Raw genomic sequence first — 19,517 nt, 5'->3', positions numbered from 1 at the left:
TCTAAAACCCTCATTTTACTTCCCCTTCCTAAAATACTCATTAACATTCAAATGAGAATTAATAGAAGCTAAAGAATGATGGTTTAAAGAAAGTTAAGGAATAAAACTTAATCCCTACATCAATTTCCTAGAAAGCTAAGCATTATATTCTAAAATAAAAGATGAACATTTAAAAATCAAGATGACTTTGAGTAACAATTCATAGAAAAAAGACCTTAGCTCAGTTGTGTTTTGCTTTGAAAACAACAAAAATACTAAGGCTCTTTGAATTACTTAACGGTTTAAAAGAACAAATTAAAAAATTCTCTGGGACAAACTCAGATTACTTAATCTTCTGATCAATAAATATTTGTAACTCTGACTAGATTCAGATTTCAATGCATAATGGACTGAATATATAACAATGAAATTGATTTGATAAGTTCTAAATGATGGAAGATAAAAAAAAATGAAGACTGAATTCTCTTTAAATATTATGTGAAAAAATGGATTTTACAGAGAGTGATGGAGAAAGCCGGAAGAAGAAGGATTGAAAAAAGTTATAAACTCTAGTCTTAATCCAGAAGAAGATAAGCTGGGAGGAATCACATTTATGTTATATATATATATATATAGAGAGAGAGAGCTGAGTATTAAAATAAAAATTTTGTTAAATATGGGGGAAGAATCATATTAATGAAATAAGAACATTGTTAAGTTATTAATTCTGGTAGAAAGGAATAAATAAAGAATTGTAGAGAAGTCAAATTTATCACTTGTAATTGAATGTGAATGGGTAATCTCCCAATAAAAAGGAAAAAAGCTGATTAAATAATAATATAGGAAAGTTTACTATGAAAGGATGTATATGAGCATAAAATTATAAAGCAGAATAAATTTATCATATTACAGCTAACTTAAGAAAGCCTAGAATTATAGTGGAGTAAATTCACATTAAAGAGAAAAAAAATCCATCCTCTGATGACTGCTACCTATCTGTATGACTTTGAACAAGTTGCTTAAACTCTGGACCTTTATTTCCTTATTTCCTCACTAAAATCACTGGTCAAACTAGATAATCTCTGTCCATTTCAGTGCTGAATCTTTTATCTTAGGGTCATATGTTATACTTAAAGTTACCTTAAGTAATAGAATATTCCTTATATTGAACATATGTAAACCTAATTATATATAGAAAGTAAATTTATAAAGGCAAAATTTATTGATTTATAAAGAAATTTTGGGAATTTCAACATTACATAATTGAGAAATGTTAACATTACAGTAATGGAATAGGTTTATTAAAATGATAAATATATACCCTCAAAGACTGTATTTAAAAAACTGGACTTGATAAATAGCATGAAAAATAAATGAGAGAGTTGGATAATATACTTTTGTCAAATGCATGTAATATATACAAAATAGATTGTTTTTGGTTGCAACAAAGTTTATAGATAAATCCATAAAGGTACTACTTATATTTATGAGTCATAATGTAATATATGTGATAAATACATATACAAACCTACATGAAAACAAAAAAAAATGACTTGGTAAATAATGTTTATATTAAAAGAAAAAATCAAAAACAATAGTAAGTTGTTTTAAAGTAACAAAAATAGAAATATATACAAATTTATGGAATGAAGCTAAAGTTTTCGATTGTAGGCAAAGCACAGCACAAAATGGAATTTTGCCACAACCTAAATCAGTACATTTTCAATATAAAATTGATATAAGATAATAAAAATCTAGTCTAAGAGAAGTCATCTTAATTTTCCCTTTAAAACAGTAAATACACCTTGGAGTTAACCAGTTCTCTGTCCCATTCAACTGAATTAGTAATTCTCAGGATTGTTTTAGAAGATAGAGACTAGAGAGTATGTCTTTGAGATTAAGAAATACTTTAAATTCATGGTTTTAGATAACAGGTTCTCCACTGAATAATTTTTTCTTACATTTTCTTGACAAAGAATGTTAGCCTTTCAGTGTTTTTAATACCAGTCTCCTTTAGCCTGGTAGGTATTAGCAAGTATTTATGTTTTAAGCATAGTATATTCCTCCTTTGTGAGAATTTGGATGATGTAGAATGGGAAATTTTTTTTGGAAGTCTGATAGTGTTTTGAATCTAGCAGTTACATTTACTTTTTATTCAGTCTACTTTGTTTTCCTGTGCAGAGCTATACAGAGACTATGATTAATGTATGATCTCAAGTAGGCTTGCTTGATGTGATTTTATTGGCATCCATAGATTGGGCTAAATTATGGGCTAAAAAAATGCTAGTATAGCCAGTGTAACTCAGATTACTTGTAAATGTTGGAATATATTGTATATATTGTATAAAACTTTGGAATATATCATATATTATATAAAAGTTGTAATGAGATATTATTATCCCCAGATTCTGAGGCTCAGATAAGTCAAGTGAGTTGTCCATGCTGACACAACTAGTAATTGCTAGAGGCAGGATTTGAACCCAGATTTTATACTAGTCCGTATGTGTATATATACACACACAAATATAAATATTTTTTAAAACATGAAAATGAAATCATGTTCTCAGGTGTTACATGTATTGGTTAAACATTGTATCTGCTACAATGCTGAGAGAGAGAGAGAGACAGACAGAAAGACACAGACGGATAGACATAGAGACAGAGACACTGGTAGGTGGGGGGAGGAGGGAAAGACGGAAACAAAATGATGAAATTGTAGAAGGGATTTCATCATATATAAGGATGAGATTACACAATTTGTAAGATCCTTACCAATACAATGATTCTGGTTTTATGAATAATCTTTATCCTACATTTTTTTTTTAAGAATGGCATGCCTGTATATAATGATAACACACACACATGCACATGCATGTAAACGATCCTCTTTATCAACTTCAACCAAATATGATAAAAAACCAAACCCAAGAGGCTAAAATTAATTTTTTCTTGGGCTGGCTCAGTATCAGAATATGGACTGTATTTGCCATAAAGTGCTTGGACAGTGGGAACATTAGCCCCTTGATAATCGGGCATTTGAATGCCTCCGAGAATAATAATGTGAGAGCCTTAGTATTTTTCTATTCAGTAGTCTAATTAGTGCCTGACATGAGAGAGTGAAGGAATCCTGTTAATTTTATATGATTGTTTTGGAAAAAATAGAAAAGAGAAATTTTATCTGTGGAATATTCATTTTGACAAATTCACTGTTTTTCTTGGTCTTGCTGGAAAACACAGAATGGGCATCCTGTTTTATTCTGAACAATGACTATTATTACTCCATGCTCAATTTGGAGTCATAGGGTTCATTTCCCAGCTCTTTGTACATGGGATGGATATTCAGCCTCTCTGGGCTTCTATTTTCCCTTGTATAAAGCGAGAGAGTTAGAACACATGGTCTTCACCTCTAACTAAATGATCCTAAAAATAAAATGACAGTTTTCAATATGGAGAGACCCAAATAATCATTGTTATATACTGGTAAAATAGTTCATATTTCTTCACTTGGGAAAGATTGAAAAAATACTTTAAATGTTTGTATCACTTTTTAATTCAATTTAATTCAATCTTTTATTTCCCAAGTGAATTTCCAGTCTTCTATATGAAAAAGTACTTTAAATGTTTGTATTAAAAAGTAAGTTTTAATTTTGAATCTATCCTTGGTCTCAGTTTTTTTGGAATTCTTAACTTTGGGTTTACAAAAGCATATTTTGTAAAACTTACTTATTCCTTTTCAAATCACTTGTTGACCTTTCCCAGAAATTAAACCTTTACCTTTTTTATGATTCCACCTTCTAATTTTTAAAATCTACATAAGTAATTTCTCCCAATTTTCATATGAATGTAACTTGAAAGCAATTCATTTGTAAGTTTTTGTAAATCTGTAATATTTAAAATATATTGAAAATGCTTACATTTCATAGCATATAATAAGCTTTATAAAGAAATATCAATTATTTTGTGATTCATTTGCTCAGAAATATATGTATATATGTATACACACAAATATAAATATTTTTAAAAACATGAAAATGAAATCAGTACAGTTCCATTGTGTTTTCAGGTGTTACATGTATCGATTAGACATGTACTTTCTCCCCAGATTTTACATGTTTAGATTGAAAAAAGATATTAGACTCCTGCTATAGGACAAAATCTTAAAACCATGTTCTAGAAGTAGAATAATAATTTATTTTATGAAAGTACTTTTTTCTCAAAAGTGTCAGTTACTTCAAGCCCTTGGGGGAAATGTTGAAGTTATAAATTGAAACTAGAACTGAACTGTCAAAGCAAAAATATAATAAAAAAATTAAAATGTTAAGCAGACCAAAGCTGAAAGAGAAGGGAAAAAGCAAGTGTAATATATGTCAAGTTGCAAAAAAAGAAAGGAGGAAGAATGAAAAAAAGATAAACCATAATATTATTGAAATTGTGAGAAGTGATAAGAAGTGACAGTAAAAGTTGAAATGTGGTCCATGAAATCGTAGTATCAAAGTAAAAATGATTGCAATAAAAATTTAAAGCCATTATGGAAAACTTTTGAAAAAGATAATTTTCATAATAAAATTTTAAATTAATTTTATTAGGTCATGAGTTTTAATTTTATGTAAAGTAAAAATACTCTTTAAAAGAGCAAAATCAAGAGATTATAAACATTTTACAACTCTTCTCTGTTTTATAGTTGAGAAATTATTTAAATATTTGAGTTTACTAGGTAATCATTAGCTTTTTAATCACTTCATGTAGATTACAGACAAAATATTGATAATAACAGCTGGCATATATCTTTAAAAAGTTTTCCAAAATGTTTTGCATTTGTGATCTTATTTTAGCCTCACAATAATTTTGTAGGCTATTATTATTATTATCAACATTATTATTATCTTCTATTAAGTGTGTGAAGAGCCTGAGATCTAGAGAGGTTATATAGCTTGTATATTAAATATTAAAAGCAGGATCCTAGGCTGGTCCTTCCTGTCGTTAGCTTTCTTCACTGTTCCATGCTATTGCCTTCCATTCTAAGTCTCATCAGAATATATGTTCATTTCAGCAAAGGTTTTAAAATTACTACATCCACAGTACTGTGCTTGATGCTAGAGCTAATACATGGTTGAATATTGTGTAAAGTAGGGTGTGATGAGGGTAGAGGAGTGATGCTGAGAGTGCTCTAGAAAGAAATTAAGGCAGGAAAATAGTTTCATCTGGATTGATGGAGCTCCATTTTGAAGGAAGAAAACCTCATAATTTATAAATATAGGTAATAAGAATCACATTCAGTATTATCTAAGATGCCATATGTAAATGTAAGAGAATGGCATTTTGAGAAGAAGAGTTGAAGAAATAGAATATCCCTGCATTTATCGCCTCCTGTACGCGTGGGAACTGTGCTAGAAATTGATTGAATGTATAATTCAGAAATTGAACCTGCTTTCATACAATTTGTGTACTAGAAGGTGGGGATACAATGCATTCAGTAATAAACACTTTGATAAATGTAGAATAACTCGTGAAATAAATACATTATTAATAATAGGTATGCAGAATATTAATGGGACTTTAGAGAAAGGAAAAGATAGTCTACAACTGGGAGAATTGCTATTAGGATTTGTCAGGTAAATGACATGAGCTGGGTAAAGCTTCAGAAGAAGAGATGAAAGTTGTTAGCAAAGAACTCTGTACTAAAGATAATTTCATAATAAAAATTTTAATTAGTTTTACTAGGTCATGGATTTTTAATTTTGTATAAAGCAGAAGAAGTGATCTTTAAAAGATCAAAACCACAAGAGTGGAAACATTTTGCAACTGCTTTACAGTTGAGAAATTATTTAAATATTTGAGAGGGCTTTTACTTTTCTCAAATTTGCATAGTAATGAACATACCTTTGCCACAGGTAGCAGATAGCAAGTATAGATTGGGCACAGTGCAGGAGAAATAAACTTAGGATATACCCCTGAGTAAACAATAGGTCAAAATAAGTGGTCCCTTAATTTCGTATTTTTTCTTATTCATTTTTTCCTATGCATTTATTCAGCAAGCATTCCATATCTATTTTATTTAGGATATTGCTCCTTCCCTTTTAAATCTTACACTAGCTGGACGATTTGCTGTGATTATAAATTTTATGAATTATGTTGTTTTATTTTTAAGTTAAATGAGTAGATTATTTTAAATTAAAAAGACATTGATGAACTCATAGCTTCATTAAGTATATGTTTCACATAGCTAATGATAATGTCTTCTAGTTATTCATGCTTGAAAAAGTCGAATAACTTATTAGACCTGTGCTGCTATCATAACTATGCCCCATCATTTACCTTGAGATGAGGGATCATACCCAAGGAGGAAATAACATCTCTTACCATTGCCCTGAAAGTTTAGCTCCTTAGTGTGACAGCAGGAAGAAAATACCTTATTTGGAGAAATACTTTTCTTTTTAATTAACTCTCTGACATCTCTGTGTAGAAAAGTATTGCAAAGGAAAAAGAAAAATTTCTAGAACAGAATGATGCATTTTACTGCTTAAATTAACCTGCTATTTTTTAGCTTAACCATAAGCTGTCCTGCAGTATATATCTAACTTGCTTGTTTATACTTTATTGTTGTTAATAATGTTAGTTACATTCAAAAATTTACCTTAGTTTTTTCCTAAATATTTTGACTGTTAATTGCTTTTTATATCAAGACCTCATTTTTTTCTCCCCAATTTACTTTCTCTTTTACTTATATACTCTTTTCTCTTGAGACACCTCCAAATTAGAAAATAGTTTTAAATTTTTGAAGTCTTTCAAAATTTTAAATTTTTTTCTAGTTTTTTTAAAAAAATTCGTAATTCTTTCACTATGATTTTAACTTCTGTTACTTAATTTCTTCACCACATTAAAATCAAGATACTTTTATTTGCCTTTAAGGGAAGAGTTTAGGCAGAAGAAAAAGGATTCTGGTGGACTTGTAACAATATGCAACTTTTGGAGAGTTTTCTAATTATTGCAAAGGAAATATTCTTTGCAGCATGTCTGTCTGTGATCACATATGACAAACCAGCATAGAGTGGTATGTAGGTCATTGGACTTACAGTCAGAAGAGCCGGGATTCAAATCCCTCATGAGGAACTATCTGTATGATGCTGTATAAGATTTTTAACCTTTTTGGGATTCACTTTTTTCATCCCCCAAATTAATAAGAAAGGAGATAGACTTGATGGCTCTTAGTCTCTCTCTTGTCCCTCCAAATCTATAATCCTACAAAAGTTAGGTTGTATTCTAATATGAATTTTATCTCTTGGTCAAAAAAAAATTGGAGCAGGAGTGGGGGGGGAGACAAAATTTGTTATTGTATCATTACATTATTACAGATAAACAAATCATCATGATTTATAATTGGAATTACTTGGGTTGATAAAAGGTTATGTGACTTGTCTGTGGTCACAGCATATATCAGAGACTGAACTAAATTCTTTCTAAAGCCAGCTCTATATCCATAAGGCCACACTGCCACTTTAATCAAAAATTATTTTAATTTTTGGAGAAATTTTGAATGATCTGTAAGTGGTACCTGGAAAGAAATGTTACATTTTACTATTATTTTTGCTTTTTGTGAATTAAAAGATGACAAGTATATCCTTTTATAGAACCAGAGATAGTCACAGTTTGAAGGAAATTTGGAGGTCACTTTGTATCTGTTAGGGATTTATGATGTCCCTAACCAGCAGTCATCTATCTTCTCCTTGAAGACTTCCTGTAATGAGCAATTCAGCAATTCCCAGGTTAACCCATTTCATTTTTGTATTGCTTTAATTATTAAGGAGAGAGTGCTAAATTTGAAATCAGTGGGCTGATTTAAAATACTCTTTCCAAAAACCACCTTCAAAAGCAATTTGTACAATATACTAGCTATGTGGCTTTGAGTTTTTACCCTCTTGGTGCCATAGGGTTCTCTCATCTAAAAATCAGGGTGTTAGACTCTTTGTCCTCAGAAATCCCTTGCAGCCCAAAGTCAATAATCTTATGTTTGGTCTTATATTGAGCCTCTGAGTCTTCTCCCCATTGCTTCTCTTTTTTCTCATTGGGTCTAGACAAAGTAATTCCAATGCTGCTTCTTTCTACATGATAGAATTTTGAATACTGAAGATAGCTATTATGTCAGCAAACAAAATAACAGATAATTATTAAGTACCTATTGTGTGCAGTGCATTGTATGAGATGATGGGGAAGCTATAAGGTTTAGGTGAGACATTAAGGACTCATCTTGAAGAAGCTAGTGAGGAGGGAGCTATAGCATGCCAGCATAGATATAAGATATAGCATTTTAGGATGTAATAAGGGTATCAGACAGTTAAAAACAAAAGGCTTTGTCTCATCCAAGACTTATCTTCTCTAGACTGAACATCCCTAATATCTTCAATCAGTCATTTCATGTAACTTTGATTTCCCTTCATGACTACTTTGAACATGACTTGTCAGTACCTCTAAAACAGAACCTAATACTTCAACTAAGGAGGTGGGGGGGGGGAGTGAGCATGTCAAATTTCTCAGGGATACAAAAATGTTCTCTTCCCCTTTTGCATATTCTTATTAATGTAGCCTCAGATTGTTATCTCTTTTGGCTGCTGTATTAAGCTATTGAGTTTAATTCATTTAATTCAATTTAGTCCACTAAAATTCTTGAGTCTTCACAGGAATTATTATCTAGGCAGCAGTCTCTTCCATGCTGTGCTTGTGCAATTGACTTTTTAAAAAATGTTTCTTTTGAACTACTAGACAAGCACGTTTCCCTCTACAAAGATCAGGAAAAAGATATTTACATTTTCTTGGTCTCAATTTTAAAAGTGACAAAAAGATCATTTCTATACATGTAGCAAAATCCCAAAAACAGACTCTATATGATACTATGAGTCTCTATTTCATACTGCTTTTAAAAAAAACAACAACATAGAATGTTAAATTCTATACTTTGAAAAATGTCCTGTTTGTACTTCCTTCTGCTCATTTAAAAAAAAAAATTCAGTGTCTTCTTTGGCAATGCTATTGCTAATCTCTCCCTCCTGACCAACTGTACCCTCCCTCCATTAAGAAAAGAGAAAAAGGGAGGAAGAGTGGAAAACACTTGTAACAATCCATACAGAAAGCAGGACCAGTATGCACCTTGAGTCTGTTACCTCTGTTAGTATCACAGTCTTAATATTGTTTCTTTGGAGGGATGGTTGGTTATTGCTTTGTTCAGAGTTCTTAAATTTTTCCATGCTATTTTTCTTTACAATGTTACTGTCCTGTTGAAATTGTTTTCCTGGTTCTATTTACTTTATTTTGTATCAGTTCATACTTTTCTGGATTCACTGAAATAATCTCTTTCATTTCATATGGAAGATAAAAAGCCATTATAGCCCACAAATTTGTTCGGCCATTCCCAAATTGTCTAAGAAGCAATTTAAGATATCTTCTGAGATATTCTGAGTATATCATCATCAGAGATATCAAGGCATTTTCACATGCCTTGACAAAATTCAACAAGCACCTCCTCTGAAAAAGTGTCATGCTTGGGAATGGGCATTTTGTTGTAGTTTAGTTGTTTCATTCATGTCCAACTCTTCGTGACTCCCTTTAGTGTTGTCCTGGCAAAGATATTAGAGTGGTTTGTCATTTTCTTTTCTAACTCATTTGACAGATGAGGAAACTGAGGCAAACAGGGATAAATGATCTACTTAGGGTCACAGAAGGTGTCTGAGACCAAATTTAAACTCAGGAAAACTTCCTGACTCCAGGCTCAGCACTCTATGCATTATGGTGCCACTTAGCTACCCTGATATTGGCAATATGAAGATGTAAAATGGCACAGTTCATGCCCCTAGCTGATAGTACAGATATTCTCTTTAACATTCTTTTGATCCATGAGGATATACTTCAATAGACTCATTATCTTTCATCATTGTTGATACTTCTGTTATTAGTGCAGTTAATAACCCACCTATGCTTCTTCATCCCAAGTGCTTTAAGAAGCATGCTCTCCCATAGATACTTCATAGAGCGACTCCTTTAAGTGATAGATTTCATTCCACTAGTCTTCTTCCTTCTCCTACTTAAACACATGCACACTTTTATCCTTCATCTTCCTTCCGAGTTTCCTCATCAATAAATTGAGGTTGTTGAATTAAATGGATTCCAAGATCCTTTGTGATTCTAGATCTGATTCTATAATATTTTGAATGGGTTGTCTTTAAGAATCATGTTCTAGCTTAACTCACATAGCTACCTGCTGAATTAGCTGGTGGTAGAGATATGCATCTCTAGGTTACCCTTTGGAGCACTTACAATTTTGGTTCATAAAAAAGATTGTAGCAGCTGTATAAAGGGGGAATATAGAAAGGAAAGTCTAGAAATTGAGAATTTAATTAGCTGACTCTTGCAAAAATCTGGGTGATTTGTCAAAATTCTTTGATAAACACAAATATAAGAATCACAGTTTAATGACCCTCTATTGGTTAATATTTAATAGGAAAAATACCCTTGCCAGAAGTTTTATCTGCTATCATGCAGGATGACTTGCTTATGGTCAAGTAGAAGAGAGCTTCCTTTTAGATGAAATCTTCCAAATATTCCTTTCTATGGATAAAACTGTGCTTATTACTTAAACTCCAGAGAATTGCAAAGCTTCTTCAGTGAAATCCATAATTACTCAGAAGAAATTAATCTAATTTTATACAAGGAAAAAAATGAAAATTGTCTAATTTATGATATGATTGAATGGATAATCCATTCTGTTAACATTAATGCAGGCTGTATACCTGGACAGTAATGAAAAATTATTTTGAAAAATCTGTTATGTGCTTTAAGGAATCTTAAGGCTGTTCCCTGATACCTAGCTCCCCACTCCCCCCCTTTTTTGGAGAGGCAGTTGGGGTTCAGTGACTTTACTAGGGTCATACAACTAGTAAGTGTCAATTGTCTGAGGCTGGATTTGAACTCAGATCCTCCTGACTCCAGGGCTGATACTCTAACAACACTGTACCACCTAGCTGCTCCTAAACCTTTTTTTTTTTTTTTTAATACCATTTTCATCTAATGATACAATAAGTCTTGAAAATTTTATATCCTCCCAATGGGATAATTCCTTGAGGGAAGGTACTGTTTCATTTTCTTTTTCACATTTCCTGAATATAGTATAGTGCCAATTTGGTGGGCTTTCCCACAGGCCTGAATGGGGCCTCCTTTTCTAATTTCTCTACCCCTTCTTTGATTCTCTCATTAGTTCCTGTGGCTTTAGATATCACATTATAGAAATGACTCCATCCTCTGCCCTGAGGTTTACTTGCTCACCAACTATTGCTTATTAAGTATTTCAAGCTGGCTGTTGTATTAATATATCAAATTTAATATATCTAAAATCTACTCATATGTCTTTGCTTCCAAACTCCCCTTTTTCAAGCTTTATTACTATTGAGTGCATTACCTCCTTTCAGTCCCCTAGTCACACCACCTCAGCTCCATCCTCAGCTCTTTACTCTCACTCTCTTTTCCATTAATTTCCCAATCATCACTATTTTTTACTTCTATAACACATTTTTCACTATGTCTTTTTCTCTTAACTCACATAGCTACCCACTGAATTAGCTGGTGGTAGTGATGATAATTATAGCAGCAGTGGTGGTGGTTGTAGTGATGGTAGTGGTAGCAGTAGTATTGAAAGTGGGATAGTGATAATGGTAGTAGGGTTGAGGATGGTAGTGATAGCAGGAGTAGAAGTCCCACTATTAATAGTAGTACTGGTGGCAGTAGTGATAGTGGTAGTGATAGTAATGAGATGGTGGTAGTGATTGTTGTAATACTAGTAGTGTGAAAATGACAATGTTGATGTTCATAGGATATAAGGTTTTTATACACTGGCTTATGTTCTGGAGTCTTCTTTTATCCACTTCTCTTGAGATTCAAACTTTCTTCTTTCATGCAGGGAGATGGGAAGAATCAGTAGCTAAAGTGAAGCTAGATGATTATGTAGGGGTTTTGGATAAGAGCCAGCAATTACTGTATTGGGCCCAAAGAGAAATTGGAACAACCAGGACTGTGGGAGGTGGCAGCTTTCAAACCATTTGGGTAAAGGAACCTGAGATCCTAGAGTAAAGGTAGGGACTGGAATCTGCTTCCTGGTAGACAACACAAATGTCTCAAGATCTTCTTGGAAAAAATAAAAGGTTCAGACACACTGCCTTTCTTAACAAATGATTATTGCTTGCATTCATCTTATTGGTTTGAAAATTCAGTGTGAATTAGCCAGGATGTATAATGTGATTACAGGAAAATGATAGTGTTAAGCACATAGCTTGAGCCAGGCACTATGCTAAGCACTGGGAATACAAATATAAGCAGAAAGAAAGAAAAGTTCTACCTTCAAGGAATTTATATCCTAATGTGAGAAGAGAACATGTAAAAAGAAATGGGAAGAAGGATATAGCCTCATGTGGAGAAATAGCGATGGGGAGTCTGGAGAGTGAAGGATAGCTAGTCTATGCTCTTCCTCAAAACGTAGTTTGAGAAGAACTCAAAAATGAGAGGAGTCCATATACAAAGAGAAAAAAAGGCAGCTGAAAGTCTGGAGAATAAAGAGAAAAGAAGTCTATGGAGAGTCATGTTAATAATAATTGCTAGTTACTTACATAGCACTTACTATATGCCAAGTATTATGCTAAGCATTTTCCAGTTATCTCATTTGATCTTCACAACAACCCTTGAGGAAGGTGCTATTATCCCTATTTTATATGTGAGGAAATTGAGACAAACGGAGAGTGACTTGTCCAGAGTCACATACCTAGAAAGTGTCTGAGGCTAGGTCTGAACTTAGATAGCCCAAAGCTCCTAGCCCAAAGCTCCATCTCCTGCACCACCTAGTAGTTAGGAAGACAGTAGGAAGACAGGAAGATTTTGGACTAGGGCTTAAGAGAGAGCAGTGATGGGCTTTTGGAAAGGATGGAATGAATCTAGTTCTGGGAAAATTCCTGGGGGAAAATATTTACCAGGAGACCCGCAAAATAGATCAAGAAAGCTTCAAAGTGACAACGGAGGACCAAAGATTATGAGATGAATGTCTACTGATTGACTAATCCAGCTACTAAGCTAGATGCCACAGGGAGAAAGCACTGTGAATCACAAGACGTTTTTAAGTGTCTACTCAATATTTAGTCACTATGCTGAGCACTGTGTCTAGAAAGACAAAGATTAATCAATCAACAAGCATTTATCATATGCCAATTATGTAGCAGGTACTGAAGATTCAAATACAAGAAATGAAATAATCCCTTATTCTCAAAAAATATACATGTAATGCTTTAAGTTTAGCAAAACTTTTTATATTATCTAATTGGATTCTCATAGCAATCTTGTGAAGTAGGTCCTATTATTATCCTCTTTTTATAGGTGGGAAAACTAAAGTAGGTAACTTACTCAGGTCTATTTACTCAAGTGTCTGAGGCAGAATTGAAATTCAGGTTCTACTGGTTGTGAGTACAGCATTCTATCCACTGTGTCAATTAGTTGTCATACCTTGTGGTATGAGGTGTGTCTTTATGTGCCACTTTTCCTCCCCAAATCATCATCTGTTTTTAGTCCAGAGGAAAATTAATAACTTGACTTTAAGAGGGCATGTGTGACATGGGACAATTTTGCACAAATGGTTGGTTGTTCATTAGCTCCCCAAGAAAAACTTTGCATTACCTCAACTAGTCATAATATTCCTTTATGCTTTCCATAGTTGATGTAGCTTAGATCCTGGGTTCATTGTGCCTCTTGCTGTTGACTTTTGAGCTAAGAGAGTAAACTGTGCTTGCTTTTCACCCTTCCAGGCCTCCTTCCCACAGAGGATATTTCCTATCGGTGTTATTGTTAGAAACTGCTTACCCAGGTAGTTTTTCTATAATTAGCAGATTTTTGGCAGTACCTTGTTGCAAACAAGAGTCTTCCTAAGCTTTTATTCTGGAAATTGTCTCCTGAAGAAATTGAACTTCAACCAGTTCTTTTTTCTTCATTTCTCTAAATAGTAGGCATTAAAGTTTTGTTCTCCCCTAGGCTAATACCTCCTTTTAAACTGAGTGAAGATTAAAGCCATATGCTTGAATCATTTTATTCTTCTCTATATAGATCATTTAAAAATATTCTTACCCTTAAATATCTCAGAGATCATTATGGGCTGGTGATGAGGAATTCCATCCACTTCTTCATGAGAAGTATTGGATTAAATGTGCAGAAAGAATGAGATGTGTGGCAAAAATGAGAATTGTGTGTGGATGTGTGTGTGTGTGTGTGTGTGTGTGTGTGTGTGTGGCAGTTGGGATTAAGTGACTTGCCCAGGGCCACACAATTAAGTATCTGAGGCCAGATTTTAACTCAGGTCCTCCTGACTTCAGGGCCAGTGCTCTATCCATTGTGCCATCTCTCTGCCCTGAAAATTTGTTTGGTTTAATTATTCACATTTGTTTAAAAATTCGTGACACAAGTTTAAGAATGTTGCATCTTATTTACTTTTGTTAAAAAATATGTGTGAATCTACTTGGAGGATTTATTTAATATTATTTACTACAAAAGACATAGTAGAATTCATCTTAGATTGTATCTCCATTCAAGAATGTGGTCTACAAATTTAAAAGGGCCAATCAGCTTTTGTTTTCAGTGCCAAATTGGCTCATGGTTTTAGCTACCGAGATTTGTATCTGTTAGTAATTCTACTTTCAGAGCTAGCTCTGGGGCAAGAACAAAAGAGAATTGATAAAAGAGCAAAGAATGTGGTGGACAGCAGTGGTTATGAATGAAATTTGTGAGTGCTGTCCTTGTTTTTAGCCAGAAGTTTGGGGCTATTGGGAAAAACAAACAAACAAAGAAATAAAAACCCTAAACAAAGAAGGCTGTTATTTTAATGACTAAGAAAGATGTTTGAAAACTCCTGGCCAATTTTGCATAGAGTTTAGGTCTACTATATCTCTGGCATTAAGTTGTTTTAAGCTTAGTAGACATTTTGAAAAATCATGTATTTTGGTGAATTAGTTATGTTTTTAGTTAAATACTTTGGACCCTTTGACTAGAAGCAGTTAAATGGGAACGTGTGATGTGCTAATCTTGTTTCTAGGGTTATGCCTTTTTTTCCCATTATCCATTCCAACTTCACTGAGGACAATGACCTTGAGATGATAAAAACAAATTTTAATTGACTTCTAAATGTCTAATTTCTACATTTAAGGAGTTCCAGAATTTACGTACGAGAATGCTGCAAGTCCTAAAAGAATTTAGAAACAATTATATATCTCCATTTTTATAACATTCCCATTGAGATGGGAACAACTAGTTTAAAAAAGTATATGAAATTTAATATATTTTTTATTCTAGGGAACTACTGTTTCTTATGACACAAAATTAAAAATCTTGGTCAATTTTATTCAAAACTGAACATATTTTTTTTTTTTTCACAAATCTGCTTTGTTTTGGTAATTATTTCCTTTAGCAGCATCACCATCCAACTAGTCTCCCCTTCTTGAAATCTTGACTTTGACGTTTTCTTCTTCATTTCTGTAATCAAAGTTTCTAGGCCTGGCCCAAATTTGGCAGGAAACTTAGGTTACACATTTGAAGATTTTACCTCTACTTATGGCTTCCATTTTTCTTCTTTACTCCCATTGCCACTATTGTAAGTCGTTACCTTTTGCCTTGGACTATTGGAATACTACCTTTTCAGGTCTTTCTGATTTCATTTTCTCCTCTCTCTAATCTGTCTTTCTCACACTGCTACAAAATAAATCTTCCTTATGCAGATTATGTTCTTCCCCAGTCAAACTTTCAATCAGGAATCGATTATAAAGCATTTATAATTAGCAGCACTGTGCTAAGTGCTAAAGAGATAAATAAAAGCAAAACCAGGGGAAAAAAACCAGTCTCTTCCTTTATGAATCTTACATAGTAATGGTGGAGATAATTTGTTGGTAAATAAATTTGTTTGAAGTACATAGGAAGGGAACATTTATTAAGTACTTACTATATATATCAGACACTATACTAAGTACTTAATAAATATTAATCTCATTTACAACAATTCTAGGAAGTAACTGCTATGGTTATTCACATTTTGCAGTTGAGGAAACTGAGGCAAACAAAGGTAAAGTGACTTGACTGGAATCACATACTTAGTAAATACTGTAAGAAATCAGAATTCAAATACAGCACTTACTAATTGTATGATCCTAGGCAAGTCACTTAATTTCTGTCTGCCTCAGTCTCTTCAAATGTAGAATGGGAATAATTATAACTTTTTTCCAGGGTTGTTGTGAGGTTCAAATGAGATTATAATTGTAAAGAGCCTATCATTGTGCCTGACACATAGTAAATACTATATAAATGTTAGATTATTATTGTTATTATTAAGTAAAGTGTGGGAAGATTGAAAGGGTAGGAAGAAGCCAGGTTCTGAAGAGTCTTAAACACTAAAATGGAATTTATATTTAGAATTTCATTGAGACTCAGTTTAAATTTTACCTTCTACATGAGACACCTCCTATTCCCCGCTCAGCTTCAAGCACCTTGTTTTTTTCTGAAATCATCTCAAGTCATTTTTAAAAAAATATATTTAGGAAAAAAAGTATCCTCTCTCTCCATATTTTATCTCTCTCCATATCCGCTTTTGAACATTACCTCCAGAGCAAGATTTGTTTTCAGTATAACCAATACTTAATCCCATGAAATCTCAATTTCAGTAAACCAGTACTTTGTATTAACCAGTGCTTCATCCCATAGCTGCTGGTAGTAGGCATTTAATGCATACTTTTGTGATTGATTGATGCCTGGAATGTTTTGCTTTCCTTACTTTATTAATTGAATTTCTTCATGTTTATCAAAATCCAAGGCTCAGATGCAACTGCCTCTTTGAAGCTTTCTTTTATTTCTTTAGTAAATCATAACATCTATCAATTGTCCCATTAGTAAGACATTGTACTTTGTGCCTTTCTAATGTTCTCATTGTTTTGTATTAGTTGATTGGATATGTGGCATATGCCTGAACAACATTATAAATTTCTTACATCCAGGGATCCTGTCTAATCTAATTTAGCATAATTCTCTGCGTATAATAAACAGTTGAATCTTTTTTTTTATTGAGTTGAAACAAATATCTCCAGTTTATCAGCACAAATTTGATAGATTAAGCTAATTTGGTATATATGTTTGGGCTAAAAATCTTCAGTTTGCTTTCAGATTTTTTTTATTGGCAGCTGATAGGTTACTGATTTAAGATTTTTCTTTTTTTCTAATAGCACAGTAGTCTTCCATCACAATCCATGTGCCACAACTTGTTCAACCATTCCCCAAATGATGGATAATCCCCCGCAATTTTCAGTTTTTTATCACCACAAAGCTGGTATAATTATTTTAGAACATAGAGGTTTTCTTTTTTTTCCTTTTTCCCTAAACATCTTGAGAAGCAAAGGGTACAGTCAATTTTATAACTCTTTTGCCATAATTCCAAATTGTTCTCCAAAATGATTGGATCAATTTACAATTCCACAAACAGTGAATTAATGTCCCAATTTTTCCATATTCCCTCTTACATTTGCCTTTTTTTCTTATATTATTTTAATCAAATTAATAGGCATGAATGATATATCAAAGTTGTTTTAATTTGCATTTCTCTAATCTAATATAGAACATTTTTTCATATAATTGTAAATTGTTTTGATTTCTTCATTAGAAAATAGCCTGTTCATATCTTTTGACCATTTATCAACTGCAGGATGACTCATATTCTTATAGATTTAGTATATTTTTTAAAAATATATTTGAGATATGAGACCCTTATCTGAGAAACATTTTATATTTATTTATGTCTATAACATTTTTTCCTCCAATTTTCTGCTTTCCTTCTGATCTTACACTGACTTAAGAATGTGTTAAAATTGAATATAAAATTCAAGTTAAATGACTGGTATAAACATGCCAACTTTTTAACTCCTCAGCCATTTAAGAATGTAGTCTTTAATTATTACTGTTTTCAGAACCTTTTAAATTTGGGGGCCCCTATTAAAATTTTTTTTCTCAAAAATAGAAATGGTAGGATATGTAATGATTTCCCCTCTACTTTTAAAAATAACAAAGCCTCAAATTCTTAATGTTTTTTTATAGAATTAATAAGATTATAATGGTAAAAGTCTGAAAATATTCATCTTTGAACATTTTAATATTAAAATTCTTTTATGAAGAAAAGCTTTGATAGTGAAAATGTATATAATTTGTATGTTTTCTTAAATAGCTGGAAATTTTGGTAAAATTTGATATACCTGACTTTGTGTATTTAATATTTATAATCTAGATGAGAGGAGTCCTGGCATATTTTGGTAACTTTCGTCTGATTGCAGAATTTTCAAATCCTTTTGTGAATCAGCGGTAGGTTGTTGATATTGTTAATCATTTTTAAAGTTGGTTATTGTAAGCCATTTTTTAAAGTAGAAAATGATGTTCCATTGCCCTGATACTTCCATCTCTAAAATTATTATTTGTAATACTAACGTGGGGGCTCCCTATAATGTCACTTATAAAGCAGGATGAAATTCTGTATCTATCAGATAGCTTGCTAGTTAGCTAGATAATCTTCATTATATATCATGGGTTCTGTTTTGAAGACTTCTAAGTGAATTTAGTTACTGTAAATAACAATCATTTCACAAATATTAGAAGTGTTTTCATTTATTAGTTAGCATAGTACCTTGCTCATTAAGCAAGACTTAGTGAATCTCTATTGAATGAATGATCTCATTTGGTAGTATAGTAGAACATTTTATACACTGGGCAAAAGAATCTGAGTATCATGATTTTTGGGTAACATCTGATCTTTGCCAAAATTTAGAATATTCCATAGAAGTATAACTGAGCACCATACATACATTTTATAATCTACTATATTTTAGATATATGATACACCCATCATTGGGACAACTAGGTAGATAGAGAATAGTAGATAAGAGTGCTGATTCTGAAGTCAAAAAGACATTTCCTTGAGTTCAAATCTGGCTTCAGACACTTAACTAGATTGTGTGGGCAAATCAGTTAACCCTGTTTTCTTCAGTTTCCTTGTCTGTAAAAAGAACTGAAGAAGGAAATGGCAACAAGTCTATTATCTTTGCCAAGTAAACCCTCAGTGGGATAATGTAGAGTCATACATGACTGAAAAATGACTGACCAACAGTGACAAAGTGAGAAAACTGAAATTTAGAGAGACTACATGACTTATTAGTTTTTGAAATAGGATTGTAGCCCAGATTTTCTGACCACAAATGCAACCCATTACATGACATTATTCTGTCCCTTCAAGGAGACCTGGGCCTTTATGGAAACCTGAACAAATCATTTTCTAGCTATCAGACCATGGCAGATCTTTTAGCTCAGTTTTATCATCTTTCAAATAAAATAGTAATACTTAATGCACTTTCTTCAGGAAGTCATTTGTAACTTGCCTATGTTTACAAAGCTGATAAGTATAGATGGGAATATTTTGCTAAAACTTTTGTCCATTTTCCTTCTAAATC

The 19,517-nt window shown here is 32.5% G+C and overlaps 1 protein-coding gene across 1 annotated transcript in view; it reads left to right on the top strand.

The window, feature by feature from the left end:
* The window catches only part of TLCD4 (TLC domain containing 4), an 80,513-nt gene that overhangs the window by 54,279 nt on the left and 6,717 nt on the right, over nucleotides 1-19,517 (top strand). Inside the window, exon 7 of the mRNA XM_051993298.1 lies at nucleotides 18,305-18,378. Coding sequence (XP_051849258.1) covers nucleotides 18,305-18,378 — 74 coding nt within the window. The remainder of the gene's footprint in view (nucleotides 1-18,304; nucleotides 18,379-19,517) is intronic.

The sequence above is a fragment of the Antechinus flavipes genome, chromosome 4, assembly GCF_016432865.1.
Source record: "Antechinus flavipes isolate AdamAnt ecotype Samford, QLD, Australia chromosome 4, AdamAnt_v2, whole genome shotgun sequence".
In the NCBI taxonomy this organism is placed as follows: domain Eukaryota; kingdom Metazoa; phylum Chordata; class Mammalia; order Dasyuromorphia; family Dasyuridae; genus Antechinus; species Antechinus flavipes.
The sequence above is the reverse complement of the archived record's forward strand: the minus strand, read 5'-3'. Positions and strand labels throughout refer to the sequence as shown.